Genomic DNA, 22,992 nt, shown 5'->3' on the forward strand with positions numbered 1-22,992 from the left:
CTTACTTTCAAATTTAGGGCTTTACAGTTAGTGCAAAATCACGAGCTTTAAATAATATCATTAAACTCGCATGAACAAGACGAACTAAATGGTGGCATCGCGCCAAATTTATGTTGTTGTTTGCTTGTATTCGCTATTTCCAACAGGTGTAAAAGGTCAGAGTTTCTACACCACCTGCAAAAGAAAGGTGTAAAAACTCTATCCGGAGGAAGAAGATGATGCGTGGCGTCCTCTGATTGGCTGGAGGGCGCGCGCGTGTTTTTTTAAATTCACTTTGGATTCAGTGTTTTGCAGGTACGTCACGTGTCATGGTCCCTCATGATGGTAACCATCAGATCTGTCCACTCAGCAATCCAGCGCACCAGAATGAAGCACGAATCATATAAGCTTCTGTCTTCAGAGAATTCATAGCTTCTGACTTCTGCTTCCATTGGACAGCTTCAGAACTAGAATTTCTTTAGATCCCTAGAACACTCACAGCTTCTGATTCCTGCTTCCATCTAGGACAGCTTCAGAACTTGAATTTCTTTGATCTTCTGAACATTCACAGCTTCTGATTTCTGCTTCCATTCAGGACAGCTTCAGAACTTGAATTTCTTTGATCTTCAGAACATTCACAGCTTCTGATTTCTGCTTCCATTTAGGACAGCTTCAGAACTTGAGTTTTCTGGATCTCTAGAACATTCGCAGCTTCTGATTTCTGCTTCCCTCGGATAGCTTCAGAGCTTTGAATTTCTACCAACATCACTTCATGCTAGATTTGTATCAGAACATTGTTGAATGTACCAGAGCATCATCAGAGCATCTCTACATCCTGAAATGTTACAGAACAAAAACTAAACGACAAAAGTCAGCATGAACGAGTCAGAACATAAAATGTATATTCGAACACATGATATGTATCAGAGCCATATAGGCTAAAATAATGTATCAGAGCAAATAGAATTTTGTCAAAGTAAATAGACAAATATAGATCAAATTCTATTATCAGTGCTTCTGATCTCTGAAGCTTGATAGCACTCAGCTTGCTTCAGATTCCATGGTTTTGCTTCTTGTGTTTGCTTTGAAGATTCTCTTCACTTCTTTATACCTGCAAAACACTTAAACCATATAGAACTTGCAGTTCTTGTTAGTAAATGAGTGGGAGCTTTACCCAGCAACTGATAGATTAATCAAATCATTTATCTGAAGCTTGATAGCACTCAGCTTGCTTCAGATTCCATGGTTTTGCTTCTTGTGTTTGCTTTGAAGATTCTCTTCACTTCTTTATACCTGCAAAACACTTAAACCATATAGAACTTGCAGTTCTTGTTAGTAAATGAGTGGGAGCTTTACCCAGCAACTGATAGATTAATCAAATCATTTATCATTTATCTTCTCCCCCTTTTTGTCATAACATCAAAAAGAATATTTCAAAAGATTCAGATGATTAAAACGACAAATAAAATCACTGGAATGTAAAAACAAAGAAACTTTTCATTGATAATCAAAAGATATTACAAAAGGTTCCTATGTTTAACAAGCAGATGCAACAAGGAAAGAAAACTTCTAAGACCAAAACCTAAGACCCTAGCTAAGACAAAGTCTGTGCCAGCATGCCATGAAGGAGTGAAACGCCTCATTGACTGCTTCTTGGGCTTCCAGGCGAGGGGTCAGGGAGACTTGGTTCTGATGCAGATCTTCCACAATCTTTATCAGAGACAACATTCTCAGCGGGTGAAGATGAAGAGATTTCTTCGGAATGGGTTGAGGGAGAGGAAAGGTTAGATGAAGAGGAAGTTGAGTCTAGAAGGAAACAAGATGAGGAAGAAGATGGAGATGATGGAGGGCTTTCACCAGGGGGTTGAAACACACGTCTAGAATAGTTTCCAGATAACATTGCTTCGAATGGATTCACCTTGAGAGGATCATAGGTGATTTTTATCTTTTTGGGTTTGGAAGGTGATGTTTCAACAGCTTTTCTCTTGTTGTTTTGATCATTTTCATGATTTCCTGGGCTTGATGAAGAGTTCATGATGGATTTGCAGAAAATGAACAGGTAGGGTTTGATATGAATGCAAAAAGAGAGAGTGAATAGAGAAAATATGAGAGGGAAGGAGAAGTGTTTGAAGAGTATTTAAAAAAAAATAAAATGAAACGAATGATGAATAGCATTTAATGTTACGTGACGTGAGGAGAGATAATAAAGACGAATGAGGTGACTAGCACAGTTACCTATGGTCGGCGTCCCTTCAACTGCGCGCGCACTTATCCATGAACAGTAACGACAGGTTTACCATCCCGAGATAAAACGTTACAGCTGTTTTGCTTTTAAAGAGGTTCTGAATTAACTTAGACAATGAAACGTTAGTAATAACCGAATCATAATTTCTAAAAGATTTCAATCAGAACTTCTGATTAAAAAATCACATTCATTTCAGAAGATACTCATACGTAAGAACTTCTCATCTTCTCATTCTGGGCATAAATCCATACTGATGTTCTTCAGAATGAACTTAAACCTATCTTCAGCCAGGGGTTTTGTAAAGATATCAGCCCATTGATGGTCTGTATCAACAAAGTTTAAAGATATAACACCCTTCTGAACATAGTCCCTTATGAAATGATGTTTAATCTCAATATGTTTAGCTTTTGAATGAAGAATAGGATTCTTAGATAAACATATAGCAGAAGTATTATCACAGAATATAGGAATGTTACTCTCAAATATCTGATAATCTTCCAGCTGACTCTTCATCCAGAGCATCTGTGTACTGCAACCAGCAGCAGCGACATATTCTGCTTCTGTCGTTGATAGAGCAATAGTTGCTTGCTTCTTGCTATACCAGGAGATCAAATGACTTCCAAGAAATTGGCAACTTCCTGAAGTACTCTTTCTTTCAATTCTGTCTCCAGCATAGTCAGCATCGCAGAATCCTACTAAGTTGTATTCTTTAGATTTTCTGTAAACTAAGCCAACATTAGTAGTACCTTTCAGATACCTTAGAATTCTCTTAACAGCAGTTAAATGAGATTCTCTAGGATCTGATTGGAATCTAGCACACAAACAAACACTGAACAGAATGTCAGGTCTAGAAGCAGTCAGATATAGAAGAGATCCAATCATACCTCTGTATAACTTCTGATCTACCTTCTTACCTACCTCATCCTTACCTAGGATGCATGTTGGATGCATAGGAGTTTTGGCTTCTTTGCAGTCTAGAAGATTAAACTTCTTCAAAAGTTCCTTCACATACTTGGTTTGGTGAACATACGTTCCTTCTGATGTTTGATTTATTTGTATTCCAAGGAAATACTTGAGTTCTCCCATCATGCTCATTTCAAACTCAGCCTGCATAGACTCAGCAAACTCCTTTCCAAGTGTAGCATTAGATGTTCCAAAAATAATATCATCTACATATATTTGACAAATTAAAATATCCCTTTTAAAGGTTTTACAAAAGAGAGTAGTGTCCACTTTTCCTCTAGTGAAACCATTATCCAGAAGGAAAGAACTTAAGCGTTCATACCAAGCTCTGGGAGCCTGTTTCAATCCATACAATGATTTCTTAAGTTTAAAAACATGATTAGGAGACATAGAGTCTTCAAAACCAGGAGGTTGATGGACATAAACTTCTTCATCTATATAACCATTTAAGAAGGCACTCTTAACATCCATCTGATAGAGAGTGATGTTATGTTGAGTGGCAAATGAAATTAATAGACGAATAGATTCTAACCTGGCCACTGGTGCAAAGGTTTCTGTATAGTCAATCCCTTCTTGCTGACTATAACCCTGAGCCACCAGTCTGGCTTTGTTCCTTACCACTTCTCCTTTCTCACTGAGCTTGTTTCTGAAGACCCATTTTGTGCCGATTATATTGAATCCATCTGGTCTAGGAACAAGATCCCAAACATCATTCCTTGTAAACTGATTCAGTTCTTCTTGCATAGCAATTATCCAGTCTGGATCTTCTAGAGCATGATCAACAGAAGTTGGCTCGATCAAAGATACAAGACCTAATTGACAGTCTGCATTGTTCTTAAGGAATGCTCTTGTTCTGATTGGATCATCCTTCTTTCCAAGAATGACATCTTCTGAATGACCAGAGATGAGTCTGGATGATCTTCTGACAGATGGTTCTTCAGAAATGCTTAGATTCTCCAGAGAAGCTGATACTTGATCTTCAGATTCTTTGCTTCTGAGAAGCTCTGCTTCTGATGCGTTGCTTCTTGGCTCAACAACTTCTGATATATCAATATCACAATCTGCAAAATTATCAAACTGCTTTGGTTTTTCAGAACCAAGCTTATCATCAAACCTGATATTGATTGATTCTTCTACAATCAATGTTTCAGTATTGTATACTCTGTAGCCTTTTGAGCGTTCAGAATATCCAAGAAGGAAACATTTTTGTGCTTTGGAATCAAACTTACCAAGATGATCTTTAGTGTTCAGAATAAAGCATACACATCCAAAAGGATGGAAATATGAAATGTTGGGCTTTCTATTCTTCCACAGTTCATAAGGAGTCTTATTTAGAATAGGTCTGATAGAGATTCTATTCTGAATATAGCATGCAGTGTTTATTGCTTCTGCCCAGAAATGCTTAGCCATATTGGTTTCATTGATCATGGTTCTGGCCATTTCTTGCAGAGTCCTATTCTTTCGTTCTACAACTCCATTTTGCTGTGGAGTTCTAGGACAAGAGAAATCATGGGCAATACCATTTTCTTTGAAGAATTCTTCAAAGGATCTGTTCTCAAATTCACCACCATGATCACTTCTAACCTTTATGATTTTACACTCTTTTTCAGATTGAATCTGAATGCAGAAATCAAAGAACACTGAATGAGTCTCATCCTTGTGTTTCAAGAATTTTACCCATGTCCAGCGGCTATAATCATCTACGATGACTAATCCATATTTCTTCCCTCTGACAGATGCTGTTTTGACTGGGCCAAACAGATCAATGTGCAAGAGTTCTAATGGCCTTGAGGTAGAAACAACATTCTTGGACTTGAATGCAGGTTTGGAGAACTTGCCCTTCTGACATGCTTCACAAAGAGCATCTGATTTGAATTTCAGATTAGGGAGTCCTCTGACCAGATCCAGTTTGTTAATCTGAGAAATCTTTCTCAAACTAGCATGATCTAATCTTCTGTGCCAGACCCACTGCTCTTCAGAAACAGACATAAGACAAGTCACCTTCTGACTCAAAAGATCTTGCAGATCTGTCTTATAAATGTTGTTCTTCCTCTTGCCTGTAAATAGGATTGAGCCATCCTTCTGATTTACAGCCTTGCAAGACTCTTAATTAAAGATTATATCATAACCATTGTCACTCAATTGACTGATAGATAAGAGGTTATGTGTTAATCCTTCTACAAGAAGTACATTAGAAATGGAAGGAGAGTTACCAGACTTTATAGTTCCAGAGCCAATTATCTTGCCCTTCTGATCTCCTCCAAACTTGACTTCTCCTCCAGACTTAAGCACCAGGTCTTGGAACATAGACCTTCTTCCTGTCATGTGTCGTGAGCATCCAGAGTCCAGGTACCATGACATGTTGTGCTTTGTCCTTTTTGCAGTCAAGGATATCTGCAATAGGAATAATCTTATCCTTAGGTACCCACATTTTCTTGGGTCCTTTCTTGTTAGATTTTCTCAAGTTCTGATTGAACTTGGGTTTAACATTGTAAACAATAGGAGGAACAGCATGATAATTCTTAATGTGAGTTTCATGATATTTCCTAGGTTGTGTCACATGCTTTTTGGTGTGTGTTATGTGAAAACTTTGAGCATGTGAAGTGTGCCTAATATCATGGGAGTGGCCATACTTGAACTGATCATACAATGGCTTGTATGTGAATTTCATTTCATCAACAGGTTCAAGTTTGTATGGGGTTTCACCCTCAAAACCAATGCCGACTCTCTTGTTTCCAGACACAGCATATATCATAGAAGCTAGCTGACTTCTGCCAATACTTCTAGATAAGAACTTCCTGAAACTTAAATCATATTCTTTCAGAATATGGTTTAGACTAGGAGTGGATTTTTCTGAATCAGAAGGAGATCCAACATTATTGGATAATTTTAAAAGTTTTTCTTTTAATTCAGAATTCTCCAACTCAAGCTTCTTTGTTTCAAATTCAAATAGCTTTTTCAGCTTTTTGTATTTGAGACTAATCTGAGACTTGAGTTCCAGAAGTTCAGTTAGACCGGAAACTAACTCATCTCTAGTAAGTTCAGAAAATACCTCTTCAGAATCTGATTCTGATGTAGATTCTGATTCGTCATCTTCTGTCGCCATCAGCGCACAGTTGGCCTGCTCGTCTTCAGAGTCTGAATCATCTTCTGACTCATCCCAGGTTGCCATAAGACCTTTCTTCTTATGAAACTTCTTCTTGGGATTTTCCTTCTGAAGTTTTGGACATTCATTCTTGAAGTGTCCAGGCTCATTGCATTCATAGCACATGACCTTCTTCTTGTCAAATCTTCTGTCATCAGAAGATTCTCCACGTTCAAATTTCTTTGAACTTCTGAAGCCTCTGAACTTCCTCTGCTTGGTCTTCCAGAGTTGATTTAGCCTTCTGGAGATCAGGGACAGTTCATCTTCTTCTTCAGATTCTGATTCTTCAGGATCTTCTTCTCTAGCTTGAAAAGCGTTAGTGCATTTCTTGATATTGGATTTTAATGCAATAGACTTACCTTTCTTTTGAGGCTCATTTGCGTCCAGCTCTATTTCATGACTTCTCAAGGCACTGATAAGCTCTTCCAGAGAAACTTCATTCAGATTCTTTGCAATCTTGAATGCAGTCACCATAGGACCCCATCTTCTGGGTAAGCTTCTGATAATCTTCTTTACGTGATCAGCCTTGGTGTATCCCTTGTCAAGAACTCTCAATCCAGCAGTAAGAGTTTGAAATCTTGAAAACATCTTTTCAATGTCTTCATCATCCTCCATCTTGAAGGCTTCATACTTCTGGATTAAAGCTAGAGCTTTAGTCTCCTTGACTTGAGCATTTCCTTCATGAGTCATTTTCAAGGACTCATATATGTCATAGGCCGTTTCCCTGTTAGATATCTTCTCATACTCAGCATGAGAGATAGCATTCAGCAAAACAGTTCTGCATTTATGATGATTCCTGAAAAGCTTTTTCTGATCATCATTCATTTCTTGCCTTGTCAGCTTTACGCCTCTGGCATTCACTGGATGTTTGTAACCATCCATCAGAAGATCCCATAGATCACCATCTAGACCAAGAAAGTAACTTTCCAGTTTATCTTTCCAGTATTCAAAGTTTTCACCATCAAATACTGGCGGTCTAGTATAACCATTGTTACCGTTGTATTGCTCAGCAGAGCCAGATGTAGATGCAGGTGTAGACTTTTCACTTTCATCAACCATCTTTTACTGAAGCGTTTTTCTCTTCCTGAATCTTTTCTAAACACGGTTAAGTGCTTGCACCTTAGAACCGGCGCTCTGATGCCAATTGAAGGATAGAAAAACACTTAGAAAGGGGGGGTTTGAATAAGTGTAGCTTTAAAAACTTGACAGATAAAAATAAATTGCACAGTTATTTTTATCCTGGTTCGTTGTTAACTAAACTACTCCAGTCCACCCCCGCAGAGATGATTTACCTCAACTGAGGATTTAATCCACTAATCGCACGGATTACAATGGTTCTCCACTTAGTCAGCAACTAAGTCTTCCAGAGTCTTCTGATCACACACTGATCACTCCAGGAACAACTGCTTAGATACCCTCTAAGACTTTTCTAGAGTATACTGATCCACACGATCACTCTAGTTACAACCTGCTTAGATAACCTCTAAGACTTCCTAGAGTTTTCTGATCCACACGATCACTCTAGTTCCTTACAACTTAATGTAATCAATTCTAAGAGTATTACAAATGCTTCTTGAAAGCTATAATCACAAACTGTGATATTTCTCTTAATCGTTTAAGCTTAATCTCACTAATATATTACAACAGCAATGTAGTGAGCTTTGATGAAGATGAAGATTCTGAGCTTTGATTTGAACAGAGTTTAAGCAAGTTAATATGAGTTGTTTTGGTGCAGAATCGTTAACCTTGCTTCTCATCAGAACTTCATATTTATAGGCGTTGGAGAAGATGACCGTTGAGTGCATTTAATGCTTTGCGTGTTCCGTACAGCATCGCATTTAATGTTATACGCTTTTGTCAACTACCTCGAGCCTTGTTCACGCTGTGTCTACTGACGTAGCCTTTAGTAGCTTTTAACGTTCCTTTTGTCAGTCAGCGTAGCTTGCCACTTGTACTTTCTTCTGATCTGATGTTTGTGAATACAACGTTTGAATATCATCAGAGTCAAACAGCTTGGTGCATAGCATCTTCTGATCTTCTGACCTTGAAGTGCTTCTGAGCGTGATACCATCAGAACTTCAGTGCTTCTGTTCTCTTGTTCTTCTAATGCTTCCATAGACCCATGTTCTGATTCTGCTTCGACCATCTTCTGATGTCTTGCCAGACCATGTTCTGATGTTGCATGCTGAACCCTTTGAGACAAAGCTTCTGAGCGCTGAATTATGCGTACTCTTTATATATTTCCTGAAAGGGAAATTGCATTGGATTAGAGTACCATATTATCTTAAGCAAAATTCATATTATTGTTATCATCAAAACTAAGATAATTGATCAGAACAAATCTTGTTCTAACAGCACCATATCATGGACTCCATTTAAATATCACATCTGATTAGTATCCTTTTATTTTCTATTTTTTATTTTAATTTCTTTGTTAAATTAATTAAAATAGTTTTTAAAAATCCAAAAAATACACATAAAATATTTTTAAATTTCTAAAATAATATATTATTTTCTGATATAAAAATATTTTATTTTTCTTCATAATTTAAATATTTTGCATAATTAATTAGTATATATTTATATATTTGCTTTTTAATTACTTCAACCAATCAAAAAATCATAAAAAAAAAATTGTTCTTTATATTAAATATTGTTTATATATTATAAGCTAATTTTGCACATATTTTGAATAATTTTCTCTTCAAGTTTTAATTATTTGTGTAATTATTTGTATAATTATGTATTAATTACTTAATAAAATTTTAAATCAATTTCAAAAATTCAAAAAAAAATTAGTTTTGTTTTAAAATTACTTAGCAAACATTTTGAACATATTTTGAACTAAATTTTTAGGTTTAAAATTTCATTTCCATCTTTTCCTCATTTTAATTTAATTAATCATGCATTAATTATAATTAAAATCAATCATAAAAAATCCAAAAAGACATGTCTTTATTTTCTTGCAATTTAAATTCCTAGATAAATGTATAGGTTGCCAAAATTCATGTAAATAGCGTAGTTTACATTTCCCGCACAATCGATGTAATAGCGTAGATTTACTTTCCGCATTTTACATTTCCGCATTTTAAATTCCAGCACATATAAACTGCGTGTATGTCAAAGATAAAATTGAACCGTTAGATCACTAACTCCAAAAGATAAAATATCTGAATTCAAACACAATCACACTTGCACCTCCTAAGGTAATCCCTTATCATTCTTTTCAAAATCAAAGTCAAATTCTACTGTTTCGAGTACAAAATCGAACCTTTTGTTTGTATCCGGTGAAAGGATAGATTTTTAAAGGAAATAGGATAAAGACCTTACAACTCAGGGTAGACCTCCTAATTTGCTTGCTCAAATCAAAACAAACAAAATTCTCATACACTGTTGTTTTTCAAAATAAAACTTTCCAAAAAGACAATACTTTGTATACATCCAAACAAGGATCATTACGAAGTTAACGTTCTTTTTCCAAAACATCTTTTGAAAGATAAAAACACTTTGTATACATCCGCACAAGGATCATTACAAATTCAACTTACAAAGGTATTTCAAACCACATATGAGCATTTTAAAGCAATTAAAAAGTGATCGAAAACAAGTGAGCTAAGCAAACTTAAGAGCCCATGGATAACCATGGATACAAAGGGTGCTAACACCTTCCTTTTATATAACCTACCCCCTTACCCAGATTTTCTTAAAGGTCTTTTTTCTGTTTCTTTTATAAACCTTTCCTTAATTGGATAAAATAAAAGGTCGGTGGCGACTCTCTGAATTTTCAAAAATGCGAAAGCAGAAACAATAAAAAGAGTCAGTTCACGTATCTCTCCGCGAGAGGTATGGCCGAAAACGGAGGTCCACAGTGTCATTTTCATTAGCAAAAGGTCTCTTGAAATTTGAAATTATTACTATAACACTTTAGCAGGAGGATGCTTCTTACTAACATTGTCATTGTCATCACCATTATTGTTCTTCAACTTGTAGCGCGACTCACCACATTCTGGACATTGATTCAAATTTTCATACTTTTTCATGTATAATATTTAATCACTAGGGAATGCTTGTATTTTGATATACTCCAAATCCAATGGACACAATATCTTCTTGGCCTCATAACAACAATCCGAATAATTGTTATCTTTTGGTAGCATTTGTTTCAATAAATCAAACAATTTTGTGAAACTTTTATTCAACCACGCGCTTTTTTCCTTCACATTAAACAATATTAACAACGCATACAATCGTGTAAAACTGGTGCACCCCTTATATAAAGGTGCATCTTTGGCATTGCATAAATTATCATAAATATGGGCTTTCATATAATATGATTCTCCCATATCACGGATCATATCTTCTAGTTGATCATCCATATATTCATCATCTTTATCCATTTGTGACGTTTCATTTCGATTATTATCCACTTCTCCATGCCATGTCGATGTTGTGTAATTTTAATATAATCCATCACGTCATAGGTGATAGAATATTTCTTTTTCGATAGTTTATTGATATTCTCGCAAACAACACAAGGACAATAAAAGACACTATTATTGTCTGAAACATTTTTTTCTCGTAAATAACACAAGGACAATAAAAGACAACATGTTATCGATCTTCATGATCATTGCTCCATGACTCTCACCTACAGTTTCTTCGATCAAATTCATCATCCATGTTGCTTGACATGAACACATAGAGGAAACTATGCCTCACATGATGACAACGCTAATATTGGTTATTTTCTTGAGCTCCAAGTAATTGGTGCATCACCTAGCATAAACACATAACCAGTTGTGGATTTTAAATCCTCAACATCATCACACTAAGTTGAGTCGAAGTAACCCACTAGTTTTCATTCTTTTCCTTTATCAACTGCAGGAAACAAAATTCTATAGTCGAGTGTTCTTTTGATACACCTCGATATCCTCTTTGTGGCTGCGAGATGAGATACCTTTGAATTTTGCATGAATCTTCTCACCATACCCACATTGTATGCTAGATCAGGCCTTGTATGACAAACATATCTTAATGATCCAAAGAGTCTTCTATAATAAGTTGGATTGACTTCATCTTCATTTGACTCCTTCATCAACTTGATTTTTGGTTAAGCAAGTGTTGACGTTCCATTACAATCCTCTATCTCAAATTTTTTGAGTATCTTACTTTCATATCTTCTTTGATGCATCATCCTTCCCCTATTATTCTTGAAGAATTTGATACCAAGGAAGTGTGAAATGTTTCCTAGGTCAGACATTTCGAACTCCATGTTCAGGTAACTTTTGAAGGCTTAGATCTCCTTCTTGCAGCTTCCTGTTATCAACAAGTTGTCGACATAGAGGCATAGCATAAGTAATTCACTCCTACTTCTTTTGACATATACACCATGCTCAGTTGTGCACTTTAAGAACTCATTTTCTCTCAAAAAACCATATATCTTCTTATTCCAAGCTCTTGGAGCTTGTTTGAGTCCATATAGTGCTTTATGCAACTTGTTTACCTTGATTTCTTGACCTTGTTTCACAAACCCAATTGGTTATGCAATATAAACTTCTTCGTCTCAAGGGCCATTCAAAAATGCATATTTCACATCCATTTTACACATATACCAGTTATTCATATTTGCTAAGCCTATCCTTAACCTTATTGTTTCGGTCTTAGCAAGTGGTGCAAAAACTTTATCAAATTCGACTCTTTCTTTCTGAAGAAATCAGTTGGCTACAATTCTTGCTTTGTGTTTAGTTAATTTTGTTTTTGGATTTAGATCTACTTTGTATACCCACTTCACATGGATTGCCTTCTTACCTTATAAAAGTTTGACAGGCGGCCATGTTTTGTTGACCTCTATGGATTCCAGTTCCTTCATCATGGAATTCATCCACTTTGAGTCATTCAATGCCTCAGTTACATTAATTGGCTTAGTATCTGTATAGAAAGATTAGTTTGTCAGCCCACCTTTATCATCGACCACTTCATATGATGAAGTCACACATTCCTGCAACCTTGCAGGCAAGTTTCTTGTCCTTTGAGGTCGACTTGTGCTTGCTTGAGTTCTTCCTTCTTCTGGTCGATTTCTCTATCAACTTCACTTGCTGGTTCATCAAATAGAATTCTTATTGAATCCTTCTTGATGTTATCATTCCAATCCCATTCCTTCAACTCATATATGATCATGTCGCTGCTGATCACAACTTGCTTGTTTAAGGGATCGAACACTCTGTATCCACCTTTAAAGTGACATCCTATCAGGATCATCTGGATTGACTTATCATCAAGTTTCCTTCTCAACTGATCAGGCACATGTTTATGTGATATGAATCCAAACACCTTCGAATGTCTTAAGATAGGCTTAACACACGATCAACATTCTTCTGGTGTGATTCCTTCTAGATTTTTGGTCAGACATCTGTTTAAGATGTAAATTGCAGTCAACACAACTTCACCCCATAACTCATTTGGTAAATGCTTGTATTTCAACATACTTTTTACCATGTTTGTGATGGTTCTATTCTTTCTTTCAGCAATTTTATTTTGATGTGGAGTGTATGGTGGCACCACCTCATGCACAATCCCCTATTTCTCACATAAAGTAGCAAATTCATTGGAAACATATTCTCCATCATTATTTGTCCTCAAGGTCTTGATATTTCGACCACTCTGTCTTTCCACCATATCTAACTTAGTGAATACCTCGATCACATCACTTTTCTTCTTTATCAGGTAAGTCCATCATTTTTTACGGAAATCATATATGAATATGACAAAGTATTTGTTGCCTCCAACCGAATCCACTTGGAGAGAACCACACACATCAGAGTATATCATGTAATTGCAAAAGCCTCTCAAGCATATGTGTTTTGATGAAGACAACATGGACATCAAGCTCTCATAAAGGATGTGCAAAAAGATTGTCAAAGCTAAAGAAACATCTTTCAAAGTCTTGAAGATATTGTGAAGATTCAAGAATCAAGAAATAAATGGCAAAGGTATAAACAATACTCACTTTGACATATAATTGTTCACAATATCTACTCTCATGCATATCATAATCATAAACAATTTTCATATACCATAGAAACCACTTAAAACCTTTTTTCATAGTTAAATTTCAAAATAAAGGTTTTAGGAACCGGGTTGTCCCTACAGGGGAACCGGTTCCCAGATTTCTCAAATTTTCACTCTCTGTGGTTTACTATGGGGAACCGGGTTGTCCCTATGCAGGAACCGGTTCCTCAGTGCAAAAATTCAAATATTCTGCTGTAACGTTCAGCAGGAACCGGGTTGTCCTATACAGGAACCGGTTCCTACTGAACCAGTGTGACTTTTCCATTGCTTGTTTCACATAAACGAAAATATATTCTTCACATTGAAACATTGCATTCCTACATGGAAAAATACCCTTTTGAAAAGGTGTTTAACACAATATATATTACACATCTTTCATAATCTTTTTTCACCTTCTTCATTAACAATTCAACTTCATATATTATTCTTTTTTTCAAATATTTTCAAAGTGTTCATCATTCATCTCTTTCAAAGTGAAACTTGCTATACACTCTTTCATTGAGAAAAATATTCTAAGTTTCATGCATACATTGTGAACACTTATATTCATTTTGAGAATTGTTTTATTGAAGAAGAAGATCAATCCAAGATTGATAAGTGCTATACAAACTTCATCTAAATCTCTTGTAAAAATTCAAAGTTATTATTCCTTACTATCCAGGATTGTTGGAAGTAAGTGTTGTGTTTGAAGAGGATTGTTCTTCATCCACATTAGTGTTGTTTGATCTTAAAGGTGTTAAGAACCTTTGATCACCCTATAGGTTAGATAGTAAAGCATAGGCTTGTACAATAATTCTAACTATAGTGAAATCTCTTTCGTGTTTGAAAGGGGACTGGAGTACTCTCGGATTGTGAGGGGAACCAGTATATATCGCCGTGTTCTTTATCTTTCCGCATTTACCGCATTCATCATCATTACCAAGAAAAAGATATGAACCAACAAACACCTTCAAACACTTAACCAAAAAGTTAGTAAACACATTGTCATAAAAACCGATTATTTTTGAAAACCTAATTCACCCCCCCTCTTAGGCGCACTTATAGACTTACAATTGGTATCAGAGCAAGTTATAGGTAACTTGTTCCTAAAGATCCAGAATGGCTTCCGCAAATCAAAGACCGGTTTTCAAAGATGGTGGTTCTAACAACAAGCCTCCATTGTTTTGTGGTGAATATTTTGACTTTTGGAAAATCCAAATGAAGGCTCATCTAGAAGCACAAGGAGAAGAAGTTTGGGAGGCTGTCCTACAAGGTCCTCATGTTCCTACAACGGTCGTTAATGGTGTTGGATCGGAGAAACCTAAAGCGTCATGGGATGATAATGATAGAAAAAGGGTTCTTGCTGACAAAAAGGCGATCAGTCTCCTTCATGGTGCTCTTAGTATGGATGAATTCTTCCGAATATCAACATGTACAACATCAAAGGAAATTTGGGATACTCTTGTAGAAACTCATGAAGGTACCGCTGAAGTTAAAAGATCAAGGTTGAATACTTTAAGCCAAGAGTACGAACTGTTTAGAATGAAGCCCGGAGAAACTATTCTCGATTTGCAAAAACGATTCGTACATTTGACAAATCACTTGAAGGCACTTGGCAAGACTCTTACTACCGAAGAACTTAATCTTAAAGTGCTCAGATCTTTGACAAGGGAGTGGCAACCAAAAGTGACGGCGATATCCGAAAAGAAGAATTTATCAAAACTTACTTCGGCAACACTATTTGGAAAACTTCAAGAATATGAGACAGAACTTGGAAGATTGGAAAAGCATGAGAACTTAGAGAAGAAATCCAAAGGCATCGCATTAAAAGTAGATTCAATAGAAAGCAAAATGAAAGATGCATCAGATGAAGATGAAAACTTCTTGCTTCTTGTAAAAAGGTTAGGCAAATTTTTTGGAAATAAAAATAATATTGATAATACTAACTATGTCAAAAGGAAGAAATTCTCAAAGCATAAAGATAAAGAAGCATCCACTTCATCACAAGAAGTTACATGCTATGAATGTGGGAAACAAGGACACATAAAGCCAGAATGTCCAAAGCTTTCGAAGAAGAATGTATTCAAAGGCAAAAGAGAATTCAAAAATAAAAAGGCCTACATAGCATGGGAAGATAATGAAGTAAGTTCCTCATCGGATTCCGATAGTGACGAAAGTGCAAACCTAGCACTAATGGCATCACACCACTCCGACGATGAAGAAGGCGAGGTTAGTTATGATAATTCTCTTTTTGATAATGGTGCGCAAGGTGCAATAGAAGAATTATTAAAAGAATGCAAAATTCTCTATAAAACTATCTCATCTCAAAAGAAAATAATATCATCGTTAGAAGAGAAGGTTAAGATAATTGAAGTAGAACATAAAGATGACAAAGAAAAAATGATTAGTGTTCAAGAAGATAATGTTGTATGCAAGAATTGTGAATCACTTTCCTTCCAAATTGTCCAATTAAAACGTGTTTTAGAAAGATATGAAAAAGGGCAAATTGGATTGGAAAATGTTCTTAGCACACAAAGATACTCCAATGATAAGAGCGGACTTGGTTTCTCTAAATTTGATAAACCAACATCCAACAAGACTATCTTTGTCAAGGCTAGTAACCAACCAATTCAAGAGAAAGTGATTAAGCCTAAAGTAATGCAACATTATCCTAAAAGGAAGAACTTTATTAAGAAGAAATCTTATCCTCCTAGATATAGAAGTAACTTTGAACCTACTTGTTTTTATTGTGGTATTATTGGTCACACACCCAATGCTTGTTATGTAAGGAACTTTAGTGTTCCTAGTGGACATTATGTATGGGTGAAGAAAGGAACTAACTATGATGGACCCAAAGCCGTTTGGGTACCTAACAAAACTTAATTTGTTTTGTAGGTTTGCTTGAAGACCACTTCAAACCTATGGTATCTAGATAGTGGTTGTTCAAAGCATATGACGGGTGACCTAAACCAATTTTCAGATCTAAGGTTAAAGGCCAAGGGTTTTGTCACTTATGGAGACAACAATAAGGGAAGAATTCTTGGCAAAGGCAAAGTTGGTGCACCACCTTTCACATCCATTGAAGATGTTCTTTATGTTGAAGGACTAAAGCATAATCTTCTAAGCATTAGCCAACTTTGTGACAAAGGCTTCAAGATCAAATTCACTAAGGAAGAATGTTTGATCATCGATGAAGTCACCAATGAGGTAAAACTCAAAGGTACAAGAATTAATAACATTTTTATGATTTCTTTAAATGATTTATCTTTGAAAGTAAAATGTCTTTTGGTAAACAATAACGAATCATGGTTATGGCATAAAAGAGCAGCCCATATTCATATGGATCATTTAAATAAGTTAACCAAACATGATCTTGTTATCGGCTTACCTAAGATAAAGTTTGTCAAAGATAAACTATGTGATGCATGTCAAAAAGGAAAGCAAACCAAATCTTCTTTCAAACCAAAGAATGTGGTGACTACAACAAGACCACTTCAATTATTGCATATGGATCTATTTGGTCCATCAAGGACAAGAAGCTTCGGAGGTAATGTATACGCTTTAGTTATTGTTGATGATTATTCTAGATATTCTTGGACTTTGTTTCTTGTGCAGAAAAGTGATGCTTTTAGAGCCTTTAAGAAGTATGCAAAACAAATCCAAAATGAGAAATCATTAAAGATTGTATCCATAAGAAGTGATCATGGTGGAGAGTTTCAAAATGCATCATTTGAAGAATTTTGTGAAGAACATGGTATCTCTCATAATTTTTCAGCACCAAGAACTCCACAACAAAATGGAGTAGTTGAAAGGAAAAATAGGTTTCTAGTGGAACTTGCAAGAACAATGCTTAGTGATGCAAACCTTCCTAAATATTTTTGGGCGGATGCGGTTAGTACGGCATGTTATGTTGGAAATCGAGTAATCATTAGACCTATCTTAAAGAAGACTCCATATGAACTCTTCAAAGGAAGAAAGCCAAACATTGCTCATTTTCACATTTTTGGATGCAAGTGCTTTGTTCTTAACAATGACAAAGACAATCTTGGTAAGTTTGATGAGAAATCCGACGAAGGTATATTTCTTGGTTATTCTCTTTCTAGTAAAGCATATAGAATTTATAATAAAAGAACTTTAACTATTGAAGAATCCATGCATGTATCTTTTGATGAGACTAACACTTCCAAAGAGGAAGAAGTTGTTTGTGATGATGATGATCCTTTAGATTTACCCCCGGAAGAACCTTCAAATAATACAATTGTAAAGGCACCGGAAGAACTTTCAAATGATATAATTGAGAAGGCACCGGAAGTACAACAAGAAAGTGTTCAACAAGAAAGTGTACAACAAGAATCGAACACCAATGATCTACCAAAAGAATGGAGAACTCATAGAGATCATCCTATTGATAAAGTTATTGGTGATATTAGTCAAGGAGTTGCAACAAGATTAAATCTCAAAGATGCTTGCTTACACATGGCTTTTGTTTCTCAAATTGAACCTTCAAAAGTTGATGAAGCCTTAGGAGACGATCAATGGATAAATGCAATGCAAGAAGAATTAAATCAATTCGAAAGAAATCAAGTTTGGGAACTTGTTCCTAGACCAAGTAATAAACATATCATAGGTACTCGATGGGTGTTTAAGAACAAACTTGATGAGAATGGTATAATTGTTCGAAACAAAGCAAGATTGGTGGCCCAAGGTTACAATCAAGAAGAAGGAATCGACTTTGAAGAAACATTTGCTCCGGTTGCAAGGTTAGAAGCTATCCGTCTTTTACTTGCTTATGCATGTTCATTAAATTTTCAGCTTTATCAAATGGACGTCAAGAGCGCATTCTTAAATGGCTACATCAATGAAGAAGTCTATGTCAAACAACCCCCGGGATTTGAAGACTTCAAGAATCCTTCACATGTCTTTAAGTTGAGAAAGGCTCTTTATGGATTAAAGCAAGCACCTAGAGCATGGTATGATAGACTTAGCAATTTTTTGTGTGAAAAGGGTTTCGAAAAGGGTAAGGTTGATAAAACTTTGTTCATTAAGAAAATCAAGAGTAACACTTTATTGGTTCAAGTCTATGTTGATGATATCATTTTTGGATCGACTAACAAAGAAATGTGTGAGGAATTCTCATTGATGATGCAAGGAGAATTCGAGATGTCTATGATGGGAAAGATGAATTACTTTCTTGGACTACAAATTAAGCAACTCAAAGATGGAATCTTTATCAATCAATCCAAATATTGTAAAGAACTATTGAAGAAGTTTGATATGGATAATTGCAAAGCAATGAATACTCCAATGGGCTCCGGTACATATGTTGATCAAGATGAATCCGGTACTCCAATTGATATTACCAAGTATCGAGGTATGATTGGTTCTTTATTGTATTTGACGGCAAGCCGTCCTGACATAATGTTTAGTGTTTGTCTTTGTGCTCGCTTTCAAGCAAATCCAAAGGAATCACATCTTATGGCGGTTAAAAGGATCATGAAGTATCTCAAAGGAACAACCAACGTTGGCTTATGGTATCCTAAAGGTAGTGTTTGCAATTTAATTGGTTATTCTGACGCGGATTATGCAGGATGTAAAACTGATCGTAAAAGCACAAGTGGTACTTGTCACATTCTTGGAAATGCATTGGTATCATGGGCTTGTAAAAAGCAAGCATGTGTTGCTCTTAGTACGGCCGAAGCGGAATACATAGCAGCGGGTAGTTGTTGTGCACAAATTCTTTGGCTTAAGCAACAACTTCGTGACTACGGACTTGATCTCGGATGCATTCCTCTTCGATGCGACAATACAAGTGCTATAAATATCACAAAAAATCCGGTCATGCATTCAAGAACCAAACACATAGACATTCGACATCATTTTCTTCGTGATCATGTGCTCAAAGGAGATGTTGAAGTCACTTTTGTCGATACTCATAATCAACTTGCGGATATCTTCACCAAGCCTCTCCCGAAAGAATCATTTTATAAAATTCGTCGAGAACTTGGAATTTTAGATGAAGGTGATGTTTAAATTCATTCCTCATTATCACAAAACAAAGGTGCATGTCTCTAAATATACTATGTCTTAAATTTTATATATGCTATACTTTCTTTTTCATAAAATAAAGTATTTTGGACTTTTTGAGTCCAGGAACCGGTTCCCATGTAGGGACGAACCGGTTCCCCATAGTAATTTCCAGAGGCGTTGTTTTGATATGCTTCAGGAACCGGTTCCCATGTAGGGACGAACCGGTTCCCACGTGATTTTTGCAGATTTTCTGTCTTGTAGCTGTAACGTAAACTTGTTTCAATTTTTGAAATTTAAAAGCTTTTTATTGTCATTTAAGTCACTCACACCCACTCACATCCACTCATTTACTCACTTTAATATATATTCTCTCATCTTCATCCTCTCCAAACCCTTCCACCTCCATTATTCAACCAAACTTTAAACCCCACTATCTCACCATAACTCTCAAATTTTTATTACCCACTACCTCACAACTATAAATCATCCTTCATTCTTCCATATATCCCACTCAAAATTTCCTTCACTCACCAAATCCGAAAATACATTATCAAAACCTAAGTTCTCAATCCTTCAACCATGGCACCCAAACTTTCAAGAAATGCTAAAGGAAAGAATAAGGTTGGTGAGACAAGTGAAGATCCACAAGAACAACAACCAACTCTCAAAAGTCGGAGACTTACATTCAACATTCGGAGTCGGAAACTTCTTCCGGCAAAATACGGTAATCTTCCCGACTTTCCTAGTCATAGCTTTTTTTTTCCGGCAAGACTAGAACAAGCCGGTATAGCTAACTTTGTTCTTGACCATGGTGATTATTACCCGGATTTAGTTCGAGAATTTTATCACAACTTTAGGATAGTCACCGATGAATTTGAAGATTTTACCTTGTTGTCTCAAGTTTCAAATAAAGATATATGTTTAGATGTTGAAGATTTTGGAAGAGTATTAGGAATTCCATCACATGGTTTAGTGCTTATTCAAGGTAACATTCCGGAGGATTGGCTACCTTATAGTAAGGTTGATGTGTTTGTGAGTATGTGCCGACCAACTCAACGCGAGACGGCACGCCAACAACTTGTTACCAAATTTAATATGTTCGGTTCAAGCTTATCTGTAAGTGATAGGATGCTTCATCTTATCATAGCTTATGTTTTATTTCCGAAGAATTCTAACCATTCCAGGATAAACGAGTTCGAGTTGATGGTGTTGCATGCTCTAAGACGTGGCATAGAGGTAAATTGGTCTCTTTCAATCATGCGCCATATGCAACTAATGGCTTCCCTTCAAGGAGGACTCCCATATGCAAGGGCAATTTCTCGCATTATTCAAAATGCCGGTGTTCTTCTTCAACGGGAACCAAAGAAGAGTATGAATAGACCCGAGTGTGCCATCTCCACAACATCCGCTTTAAAAAATACCGGAATTGTGATGGGTAATGATGGAAGATATTTTTACAAGGTTGATGTTGAGCCCGCCGCACAACAGATGCAACAACCTCCCGAAGGAGGATTTACCATGGATATGATGTTTCAAAAGCTTTGCTCTATCCAAACATCTATTGACAACAATAGGAGGGATAACAACTATGAGCATAATCTTATGAAGAAACAAATGAGGGATATCCAACGGACTCAAAGAAGGATCTTGGCACATTATGAGGAAGAGGAAGAGGGAAGTGATGAAGAAGAAGAAGAAGATGATGAAGATGAAGAAAACATGGATGAAAGTGACTAATTTCTTTGCTTTTTAATTACTATGTTTTTATTTTATTAGTCTTTTAATTTCATGTTTTTAGACATTGTCTTAATTTATGTTTCGTGATGTTTAGGATTAAATTATGTCTTTGTTTGTAACCGTAAAAACTACGTTCCGTATCGTTCATTCGTGTTATGTTGTGATGTTTTACATTTCATTGTGTGATATTTGTGTTATGTTTCAATTTCATTTCAAGATTATCTTTTTCCCCATCCTTTTTGATAATAACAAAGGGGGAGAAGAGTATGCATGTTTGTGTTGTTGTTTTGTTCAAAAGAAAAAATGCAGGCCATTGCTAAACATTAAAACTCATCACCATAAATCAAAGGAATCATGGATTTAGGGGGAGTTTCTAACATAGGGGGAGCCTTGCATTATTCAACAATTTTTTCAAAAGCACAAAACAACTCAATCTCAAAACATTTTCAAGACTTGGTTGTCATCATCAAAAAGGGGGAGAATGTAATTGCAAAAGCCTCTCAAGCATATGTGTTTTGATGAAGACAACATGGACATCAAGCTCTCATAAAGGATGTGCAAAAAGATTGTCAAAGCTAAAGAAACATCTTTCAAAGTCTTGAAGATATTGTGAAGATTCAAGAATCAAGAAATAAATGGCAAAGGTATAAACAATACTCACTTTGACATATAATTGTTCACAATATCTACTCTCATGCATATCATAATCATAAACAATTTTCATATACCATAGAAACCACTTAAAACCTTTTTTCATAGTTAAATTTCAAAATAAAGGTTTTAGGAACCGGGTTGTCCCTACAGGGGAACCGGTTCCCAGATTTCTCAAATTTTCACTCTCTGTGGTTTACTATGGGGAACCGGGTTGTCCCTATGCAGGAACCGGTTCCTCAGTGCAAAAATTCAAATATTCTGCTGTAACGTTCAGCAGGAACCGGGTTGTCCTATACAGGAACCGGTTCCTACTGAACCAGTGTGACTTTTCCATTGCTTGTTTCACATAAACGAAAATATATTCTTCACATTGAAACATTGCATTCCTACATGGAAAAATACCCTTTTGAAAAGGTGTTTAACACAATATATATTACACATCTTTCATAATCTTTTTTCACCTTCTTCATTAACAATTCAACTTCATATATTATTCTTTTTTTCAAATATTTTCAAAGTGTTCATCATTCATCTCTTTCAAAGTGAAACTTGCTATACACTCTTTCATTGAGAAAAATATTCTAAGTTTCATGCATACATTGTGAACACTTATATTCATTTTGAGAATTGTTTTATTGAAGAAGAAGATCAATCCAAGATTGATAAGTGCTATACAAACTTCATCTAAATCTCTTGTAAAAATTCAAAGTTATTATTCCTTACTATCCAGGATTGTTGGAAGTAAGTGTTGTGTTTGAAGAGGATTGTTCTTCATCCACATTAGTGTTGTTTGATCTTAAAGGTGTTAAGAACCTTTGATCACCCTATAGGTTAGATAGTAAAGCATAGGCTTGTACAATAATTCTAACTATAGTGAAATCTCTTTCGTGTTTGAAAGGGGACTGGAGTACTCTCGGATTGTGAGGGGAACCAGTATATATCGCCGTGTTCTTTATCTTTCCGCATTTACCGCATTCATCATCATTACCAAGAAAAAGATATGAACCAACAAACACCTTCAAACACTTAACCAAAAAGTTAGTAAACACATTGTCATAAAAACCGATTATTTTTAAAAACCTAATTCACCCCCCCTCTTAGGCGCACTTATAGACTTACATATCACTTCAAGTATAGCCTTCAAAGTACTTCCTGCATCTTTGCTGAAGCTATTCTTGTGTTGATTTTCCTAAAC

The 22,992-nt window shown here is 35.8% G+C and overlaps 1 protein-coding gene across 1 annotated transcript; it reads left to right on the plus strand.

Annotated features, from left to right (window-relative positions):
* The first annotated feature begins 19,705 nt into the window (after positions 1-19,705).
* Positions 19,706-22,237, plus strand: LOC131640141 (uncharacterized). The gene is made up of 2 exons (XM_058910549.1): positions 19,706-20,130; positions 20,392-22,237. The coding sequence occupies exons 1-2, from the start codon at positions 19,986-19,988 to the stop codon at positions 21,141-21,143; spliced, it is 897 nt and encodes a 298-aa protein (XP_058766532.1). The 5' UTR covers positions 19,706-19,985; the 3' UTR covers positions 21,144-22,237.
* Positions 22,238-22,992: the final 755 nt, after the last annotated feature.

Source organism: Vicia villosa, unplaced genomic scaffold (genome assembly GCF_029867415.1).
Source record: "Vicia villosa cultivar HV-30 ecotype Madison, WI unplaced genomic scaffold, Vvil1.0 ctg.002971F_1_1, whole genome shotgun sequence".
Lineage (NCBI taxonomy): Eukaryota > Viridiplantae > Streptophyta > Magnoliopsida > Fabales > Fabaceae > Vicia > Vicia villosa.